The sequence below is a fragment of the Condylura cristata genome, unplaced genomic scaffold (genome assembly GCF_000260355.1).
Source record: "Condylura cristata isolate star-nosed mole 26May11 unplaced genomic scaffold, ConCri1.0 scaffold00023, whole genome shotgun sequence".
Taxonomy (NCBI): domain Eukaryota; kingdom Metazoa; phylum Chordata; class Mammalia; order Eulipotyphla; family Talpidae; genus Condylura; species Condylura cristata.
In genome coordinates, this window is record NW_004567124.1 from 7,605,102 (window position 1) to 7,614,861 (window position 9,760).

Genomic DNA, 9,760 nt, shown 5'->3' on the forward strand with positions numbered 1-9,760 from the left:
CTAGAGGTGTGGGGAGCAGAACAGGTAGATCTACTGAAATACAATGTAGAGGGGAGCAGCAGATGGGTCAGGAGAGGTCGGCCATGCCATGTAGGTCACCTCACTGGCCGGGGAACAAACTTGAGGTGCTGTGCTTTAACCCATTACCCCACCAGAGAGGGCCTTCACTGTTCTTTATATGTCTTTTAGTATTAAAAGAGGCCCTGTTCATGCTCAGATCTCCCTGGTGGAACAGAGGTTAAAATTTCAGCACTATCAAGCTATCACCAGCCACTACAGCACAAGTTGAATCCCTGGCCAGGAAGCTAACCCACATGGTATAGCAGACCTCTTCTGTCTCACCTGCTGCTCTCCTCAGCAGCGTATTTCAATCAATCCATCTGTTCCACTTAGTCTCTGATGAATCCTCTCACATCCTTGCACCTCTAGTTTGTACCCCAGTTCTTGTATGTATAAATAAGTCTTTAAAAAAATAGTAAGTAAAGCTGGCTTATGTAACCTTTCCCCCTACTAATCTATAATGTCTTTAAGGATAGGAGCAGTATCTGACTGATCACTTACTACTGTGCTTGTGCATGGTAGATATTTAATGCACTTGATGATAAAATGAATGACAACGACTATGTAAATTAATGTATTAATTTAAAACACCACTCTTGGACTACCCATATAATATGAGACAAAGTACATGAACAACAAGACTTATTGTTTAAATCTGTACAGTATTTAACAAAATCCTCTCTTGGGAATTAATCAGAAGATAATACAGGTCAACTTGCCAGAGTGCTGCAAAAAAACTGGGCCACAGAGTAAGACAGGAGGGTGTGTTAAAATAGCAGATCAACATCTAGAGCCTAAGAAACAGAACACTTGAAAGTAGAACTTTCTGAGTCCAAGCTTCTTTCATTATTAATTAGAACAATGGTCCACTAACCTGGGGAGGGGACTGGTACAAGTTGGGATTCACCAGAACTCCCAAAGGCTCATCAGAAGATCTATCCAATTTGGTCATTGGTTGGTACAAGGTTCCATTGGCAATGGCCTGTATTGTCTCATCTAGTCTGTGATAACAAACCAAAGGATGCAATAATTGGTAATGTTCTATGCTCTGTATATCTACCCACATAAAAACTTTCAACAGTAATAAAATTTGAAATTCAAAAAGGAATCTGTGTATGTATGATGTTTCCTGCTCCACCACTCCAACATCTTTCTCTTCATTCCAAGAACCCTAAGCAATGTGAATTAGGACAAATTCTGAAACACCAAGAAAATGGGGAAGGGCATAGTATAAGCATTCATCTGTTTAATAAAACCATCAGAAATGCCAAGATTAGAAAGGTTGCCTAGAAATAGTCTGATGCATAGAAGTCTCTATGATATGCTATTTACACAATACATTCAATTATTCCTCTGCCCACATTAGACACCCTCCAGTCCTCAGTAAAGAACTGAATTCTAACCTTGCTTCAAGGTCCAGAAGTTCTAAAGAGGCCCTCTAGTGGCCAAGCATAAAAGTTCATACTCCTTTCTCAAGTCCTGTAACATCTACTATAGATAAAACAATTAAGGAGTAATCACATACATCCATGTTAAACAGTACTTATAGCATAGGTTTCAAATTTTTGGCTTAACCATAAGAAAGAACGTGATGATTCTCATTTCAATACTGTGCAATGTTCCCTACTGGTAAGAGATCACACGTCCTGCAGAGATCATACATTCTATTCTATTCTTTAGCCCCACATTACTTGTTGCTACATTCCATAACCAAAAGCTTGAAAATCATTGGTAGATAGTAATTTTGAGGCACAATATAAAGCTTCTACTAACAGAAAACACTGACCTTGACTTAATACCATTAAAGAAATATTTCGTTAGGAACCTCATATGTAAAAGTACTTTAAAAATATGGAGCAGGGGCCCTCCCTGGTAGCACAGCAGGTTAAAGCACAGCACTGAGAATCTAAAGCTGCTTCCGCATGAGTTCGATTCCCGCCTGCCCCAGAGGTGACCACATGGCGCAGCAGACCTCTCCTGACCCGCCTGCTGCTCCCCTCAGCAGTGTACTTCATCGATCTGCCTGTTCTGTTCCCCACTCTGTCTCTGGTGAAGCCTCTCACCGCCCCTGAGCCTCTGGCCTGTACCCCAGTTCTGTATGCAAAAATAAATAAATCTTTAAAAAAAAAAAAAATGGAGCAGGCCCTCCCTGGTGGCACAGCAGATTAAAGCACAGCACTAAGAAGCTTAAGCCACTTCCGCATGAGTTCAATTCCCACCTGCCCCGGAGGTGACCACGTGGCATGGCAGACCTCTCCTGGCCCGCCCTCTGCTCCCCTGAGCAGTGTACTTCGTCGATCTGCCTGTTCTGCTCCCCACTCTGTCTCGGGTGAAGCCTCTCACCACCCCTGAACCTCTGGCCTGTACCCCACTTCTGTATGTACAAATAAATAAATCTTTAATATTTATATATAAATGGAGCAGGCCCTCCCTGGGGGTGCAGCGGGTTAAAGCACAGCACTAAGAAGCTAAAGCCACTTCCGCGTGAGTTCGATTCCTGCCTGCCCTGGAGGTGAACACATGGCATGGCAGACTTCTGACCTGCCCGCTACTCCCCTCAGCAGTGTATTTCAGTAGATCTGCCTGTTCTGCTCCCCGCTCTGTCTCTGGTGAATCCTCTCACCCTCTGCATCTCTGGCCTGTACTCCAATTCTGTATGAGTAAATAAATAAATCTTTAAAATATATGGAGCACATGGTTTATGCTTGCAAGAATTTTTTAATCTAATGACAGGTTTAAAAGACAGTTATAATGATTAATAAAATATGGGTGACAGCAATCCCATTCCTAGATATCTATGCAAAAGACACAAAAACACTGGTTTAAAAAGACACTTGCACCCCCATGTTTACTGCTGCTTTATAGGAAAGACATGGAATCAACCCAAATGCCCATAAGTAGATGACTGGATTAAAAAGATGTGGTACATATATACAATGGAATATTACTCAGCAATCAAAAAGATAAACTCATGCCTTTTGCAGCAACATGGGTGGAACTGAAGGGTATCATGCTTAGTGAAATAAGCCAGAAAGTATAAGAAAAATACTGAATGGTTTCACTCACAGCAGGAGGCATAAAGGACTGGGGGGTGGTGGTGTGTGGGGTGAATTAATAGTGAGCAGCTATATATCAGAGACATTTTATGGGGGTAGAGTGGGAAATCGGATCAAAGTGTGCACAGGGCACAGGTGAATTGGTGATGGGATGTACACGGGGATTACAACTGAGATGGGAAAAGGCACAAAATAATGTAAAAATAAACTATTATAATAATTTAAAAATGGGTGAAATTTAATTATTACTATGAGCAGGCACAATCTAATAATATCATCCCATATGTTATACCAAGCAGGTTCAAGGGAGAGATAGATATTTGAATGACAAATATTAGGGGAAGGCTTTCCAAACCAAGGGAAAACAGAAACAAAGGCATGAAATTAAAAAAAAAATGTACAAGAATTAGAATTTAAAGGAAACATGTAAGTCTAAAGTAGGTGGAGGGTGGCAGGGCCTACCTTGTGACTTAATGTTTAAGTCTTAGCACTATCTCCTAAATGGCCTGAGAAGCCCCAGCCAGGAAGCTAACCCACATATGGCAGTTTCTGTCTTGCTCACTGTTGCCCTGAGCAGTGTATTTCAGTAAATCCACCTGTTCTGCTCCCCACTCTGTCTCTGGTGATTCTCTCTCCCCGTGTACCTCTGGCCTGTACCCCAGTTCTTCTCCTTGTAAATAAATAAATAAATCTTTAAAAATAGATGGGGGACAGTGGGATCTAAAGGAAGGAAACAGATTTCAGACATAGTACAGTGGTAAATATATTCAGAATTTCAGAATCTATAAGATAATACGACTAGCTAGTGAATGCATTTTTAAAATGTTCAGACTTAACAGCAACAACCAAAGTAAAGAAATATGAATACAAATTATTACAAATACAAATTATTCAAATGCTTTCCACACATTTTTTCATGTGTCAGAATGGCAAAAATCTTTTACAAGGGCATGAAGAAACTGGTATCTTTATAGCAAATGTGAAGCTATATAATCAAAAAGTATACATGATTTAATTTTTAAATATGGCCCAAATCGCTTCTAAAAGCCCATACTATTTTTTACTGAACACAAAAATGACTTCTATTACAATAAGACAATGCCCATTTATTTGGAAAATACAACTGAAAGAAAAACAAATTCCTAAACCGTAACCAGAAATATTTTTTCTTTTTATATGTGTATCATATATTAAAAGATGAGAAAAAGAATTATTTTGAAGTTGGTGGTAGAATTACTCTGAGAGGAAGAATAACTTCTCTTTAGGAAAACTATGTGATGAATTTTCTAAGTATGAAAAAGAAAGGCCAAGGACTGTGTTCATCAAAGACCCTGTTCTGTTTGGCTTGGGGGGGGTGGAGGGGAGAAGAGAGGACAGAGACACCATTTTCTAAAGAGAAAATGGGAGATCTCCATGTGATTTCTTTCAGTGGTGGGCTAGAACTCATTTAAAAAAAAAAAAAAGATTTATTTAGGCCCTCCTTGGTGGTGCAGCAGGTGAAAGCACAGCACTAAGAAGCTTAAGCCACTTGCGTATGAGTTCGATTCCCACCTGCCCCGGAGGAGATCCACATGGCGCAGCAGACCTCTCCTGACCACCCGCCAGCTGTTCCCCTCAGCAGTGTACTTCTTAGATCTGCCTGTTCTGCTCCCCACTCTGTCTCTGGCGAAGCCTCTCGCTGCCCCTGAGCCTCTGGCCTGTCCCCCAGTTCTGTATGAACAAATAAATAAATAATAAATAAATAAAAAAACAATAAATAAACAAACAAATATTTATTCATATAGAACTGGGGTACAGGCCAGAGATGCAGAGGGTGAGAAGATTACAGAGAGGGGAGCAGAACAGGCAGATCGAGGAAGTACACTGCTGAGGGGAGCAGGGGGCGGGTCAGGAGAGGTCTGCCTCCCATGTGGATCTCCTCTGGGGCAAGCAGGAATCGAACTCATGCGGAAGTGACTTAAGCGTCATAGTGCTGTGCTTTAACCCGCTGCGCCACCAGGGAAGAGCTCATTTTTAAATTTCTACATTCAGTGACTTCATGTTGGTAGTTTTATGTTGGTCATAATGAGAATGAGAATGTTTTCAATAGACTTTATTATCACCCCAAATCTATAGTTTTCATTAGGGTACACTCTTATATTTTAATACTCCCATCTACAATAAGAGAGTATATCCATTTCTCTGTACTCACAGATTATGCAACATCTATACACAGACACACACAACATACATGTACACAGATATATCTATATTTATTGCAGTAAGCTTAAGGATGTATTATGTTTCAAAATATCCTATTATGGAGACCTCCCTGATCGCACAGGGGTTAAAGTTTCAGCACTAACAAGCTATCACCAGCCACTGTGGCTTGAGTTCCATCTCTAGTGAAGGAGCTAAAAAACCCACATAGCATAGCAGACCTCTTCTATCTCGCCTGTTGCTGCTCCCCTCAGCAGTGTATCTCAGTAGATTCACCTGTTCTGCTCCCCACTCTGTCTCTGCTGATCACTCTCACCTCCACACCTCTAGCTTACACCCCAGTTCTTGTATGCATAAAAAAATGAATAAATCTTTAATAAAAATAAAAATGTCCATTTCTCTGGTATTGGGTGGGCATCTTTTCCAATGTTGATTAGCGATATATACTTCTTCACTTATAAATTACCTTCTGCTTATTTTTCTTTTTTTTTAATTTTTAAGATTTATTTATTTATGCATGCAGAACTAGGGTACAGGCCAGAGGTGCAGAGGTGAGAGAATTCACCAGTGACAGAGTGGAGAGAACAGGTAGAATGATGAAGTACACTGCTGAGGGGAGCTGGGGGCAAGACAGCAGAGGTCTACTGCACCATGTGGGTCACCTCTCGGGCCGAGGATGGAACTCACACTAAAGCTGCTGCGGCTAGCTTGCAGTGCTGCGCTTTAGGGGGGGCGGGGGAGGCACTGCTTATTTTCCCAAAGGATTTTTTTCCTTTTAATGTGTTGGTGGTCTTTATAAAGTTGGGTAGTGCTTATTTGACAAAAATGTTTTAAATATTTTCTGTCATTATAGTACTTTAATCTTTTTTAAGATTTATTTATACATACAAGAACTGGGGTACAGGCCAGGGGTACAGGCCAGAGGTACAGGCATAGTGGGTGAGAGAATTTTCCAGAGTGGGGAGCAGAACAGGCAGAGTGACTGAAATACGTTACTGATGGGATCAGTGAGCGAGAGGGTCTGCTGCACCCATGTGGTTCACTTCCCTGGCTAGGGATTGAATTCCTGCTGCAGTGACTGCATATAGCTTCATAGTGCTGTGCTTTAACCATTGTGCCACAGGGAGGACCCAGTACTCTAATCTTTACCTTATATAAAATACTGTGGGGGCTCTCCCTGGTGCGCAGCAGGTTAAAGCACCACATTATGAAGCTCTCCAAAGCCATTGCAGCCCAAGTTCGATCACCCGCTAGGGAGCTGACCCTCATGGTGTGGCAAACCTCTCCTGACCTGTCCACTGCTCCCATCAGCAGTGTAAGCTCCCCACTCTGTCACTGGGGAATCCTCTCCCCCACCACACTTCTGTACCCCAATTCTGTAAGCATAAATAAATCTTTAAAAAATAAAATAAAATACTATGATTTTTTTCACAGTGCTTGTTTGATAGCCTGAGTGTCCTCTCCACATATCCTAGCACCTGAACTACTCAAGCTCTATTTATTCCTCTCCTTGGGAAGGCTCCCTTTTAAATTTTATTTTAATCCCAAATATCTGACTGCTTTGCAGTGTCTAAGAGGTTAAGCCCCCTGGTTTCTTATTGTTCCCTTCCTTGTAGGTTGGTTATATTCATGGAGCACTTATAATGGAAATAATATAAAATGCACATTCGTTGTTTTTTTTCTGAAGAAATTTCCCTAGGGGCCCTCTTTCATGGCACAACAGGTCAAAGTGTAGCACTATGAAACTGTCCACAGCCACTGTGGTTCAAGTTCAATTCCCAGTCAGGGAGGTGACCCATGTGGTGTGCAGACCTCTCCTGACCCACCCACCCACTGCTCCTCTCAGCAGTGTTATTTTGGTAGATCTATCTGTTCTGCTCCCCACTCTATCTGGTGATTTCTCTCATCCCCACATTGCTGGCCTGTACCCCTTGTATGCATAAATAAATAAATCTAAAAAAAAAAAAAAAGATATTTCCCTAGACATTTTTCCTTTTTTTGGTGTATGATTCAATATGTGTAAAACTGGGATTCATTGCTCAAAAGACCAATTTTTTTTGTTTTTTTTAAGATTTATTTATTCATACAGAACTGGGGTACAGGCCAGAGATGCAGAGGGTGAGAGGATTCACCAGAGACAGAGTAGGGAGCAGAACAGGCAGATTGAGGAAGTACACCGCTGAGGGGAGCAGCAGGCGGGTCAGGAGAGGTCTGCCACGCCATGTGGTCACCTCTGGAGCAGGCGGGAATCAAACCCATGCAGAAGTGGCATAAGCTTCTTAGTGCTGTGCTTTAACCCGCTGCGCCACCAGGGAGGGCCAGACCAATATGTTTTTTAAAAAAATCTTAGATCTTTTTTGACTTCTCTTTTCTTTTCTTTTCTTTTTTAAAGATTTATTTATTTATGCATACAGAACTGGAGTACAGAACAGAGATGCAGGAGGGTGGGGGCAAGAGAATTCACCAGAGACAGAGTGAGGAGCATAACAGGCAGATGTTCTGAAATACACTGCTGAAGGGATCAGTAGGCAGGTCAGGAGAGGTCTGCCACACCATGTGGGTCACCTCCCTGGCTGGGGATTGAAGTTGTGCTGCAGGGGCTGTGACAACTTCAGAGTACTGTGCTTTGACCAGTCGCACCACCCTTTTTGACTTTTAAGCTTTGCATCTTGCTTAGAAAAAGCTAGATAACATCAAGACTACAACTATAGTCTCGTATTTCTTTACTGCTTCTGAATTCTTTTATTTCTTATTCCTTTATCTATTTAGTCAAATTTATTATCATGGATGGCTTGCAGTAGACAGCTAGTAGATTTTTTTTCAAGCTATGCCACCATATATTTAATCCTTTCCTTACTGTTTAGATATACCCTCCACACAATATATATACACAGTTCTACTTTGTTCATTGTTCTTCTTTGTTCATTGCTCTTCTCTATGCCCAAATTGTACGTCATTATTTTTAAAAGTTTCTTATAAAATTACAGGAGTTAAATAAGTTTCCCTAAGTGTTCATTTTCAGAATGGTCTTAGCTATTTTTATATGTTTCTATTCCAAATGAGTATTTTTTTATTTAATTATTACAAAAGTTTATTTTTACATCATTTTGCACATTTTTTTTTCCATCTTGATTGTAATCCCCCCCGGTTTCCCATCACCAAATCACCCGTGTGCCACCACCATAGTCCCATGCATTTCCCTCCCCCCCCCCCGTTTTTGACCCCATTCCCCACTCCACCCCCACAAAATATCTCTGGTATATGGTTGTTCATTATTTTTGTTATTTTCTCGCCAAATGAGTATTTTTAAAATAGACAAAAATAACAGATTTACTGGGCGAGGGGGCAAATTCTTTACTGTCAAACTTTCCCTTCTTTCAGACCCTTTCTAATGCTATCTACTTACTTGCTATGATACATGGCCAGTGGATTTTCATCTTCTATGATCTTCCTTCCTGCAAAGTCAATGGTGATCTTCTTAGAGAGCCGAGAAGCATGTCGAAATTCTCTCAGCTCTTCCTCTCGCTTTTGCAAAGTTTCTCGCTCAATTTTGGACAACCATTGATTAGAATCACTGGCAAAGTAATCTGATTCATCATCAATTACTTGGGTCCTTCGAATGCTAAGAAAAGAAGGAAATAAAGAAGAAACAGGTTGGGAAACAGGGACTTACTCTTTGGGAAACTGTTTCAAGGTAGCTCACGGTTACAATTATTGTCTCAAACACAGATGACTAAGTAGGTTCCAAAAGTCAGGTCAAGTTTTGCTTGGTTTTCCACTTCAGTATATATCTTATCCCTACTGAGTGACCAGTTCAGCCCCTAAACTTACCCTTAGGCAGAAAACACCATAATTTACTGCCCTTTTCTTTTCATACTAGTCCAATAATTATCTTCTGATAACTGGGCTTAAGTCTGATTTTGAAGCATTTGAGTTCACTATCTGGTAATTTACCCATTACCTGTCTACAATATTTTCTCTCAGTATGGTACTGATTTCTCTATGGCTGCCCTTTCCCTTAGAAACTGGAGTTCTAGCATGGATTCAGTCCTATAGCTGCCTCTTAGGATATTCTGTGATTCCACTACAATATCAGTTTCCCCCACCCTCATTACTATATTGGGGTCAAGTTCCAAAATATGGTAATTGATCCTATTTCTATGCTCATACCAACAAAAAAAATTGAGAACTCTTGAAGAAATATTAGTGATCCACTGTCTTTCTATAGATAATGAAATCTGGGGCTCACTCCAAAGTCACAAATTCAGGTTAGACTGAAATAATGTATAATTACAAATTATTATTATTATATATTAGCATATGAAATACTGAGATTAGATTCATATACTGATTTCAATTTTTCAAGACTCAGTTGGAATTGTGAAAATTTTAAAACAAAGTAGGAATTTTTTTTTTATTAAAAAGTTTATTTTTACATCATTTTG

The 9,760-nt window shown here is 40.5% G+C and overlaps 1 protein-coding gene across 2 annotated transcripts in view; it reads right to left on the minus strand.

Annotated features, from left to right (window-relative positions):
• TRIP4 (thyroid hormone receptor interactor 4) overlaps positions 1–9,760 on the minus strand; it is a 60,762-nt gene that overhangs the window by 34,646 nt on the left and 16,356 nt on the right. For both annotated transcript variants that reach the window (XM_004687684.2, XM_012728792.1), the window contains exons 7-8: positions 8,722–8,937; positions 935–1,061 (exon numbers count right to left, since the gene is read on the minus strand). In XM_004687684.2, coding sequence (XP_004687741.2) covers positions 935–1,061; positions 8,722–8,937 — 343 coding nt within the window. The remainder of the gene's footprint in view (positions 1–934; positions 1,062–8,721; positions 8,938–9,760) is intronic.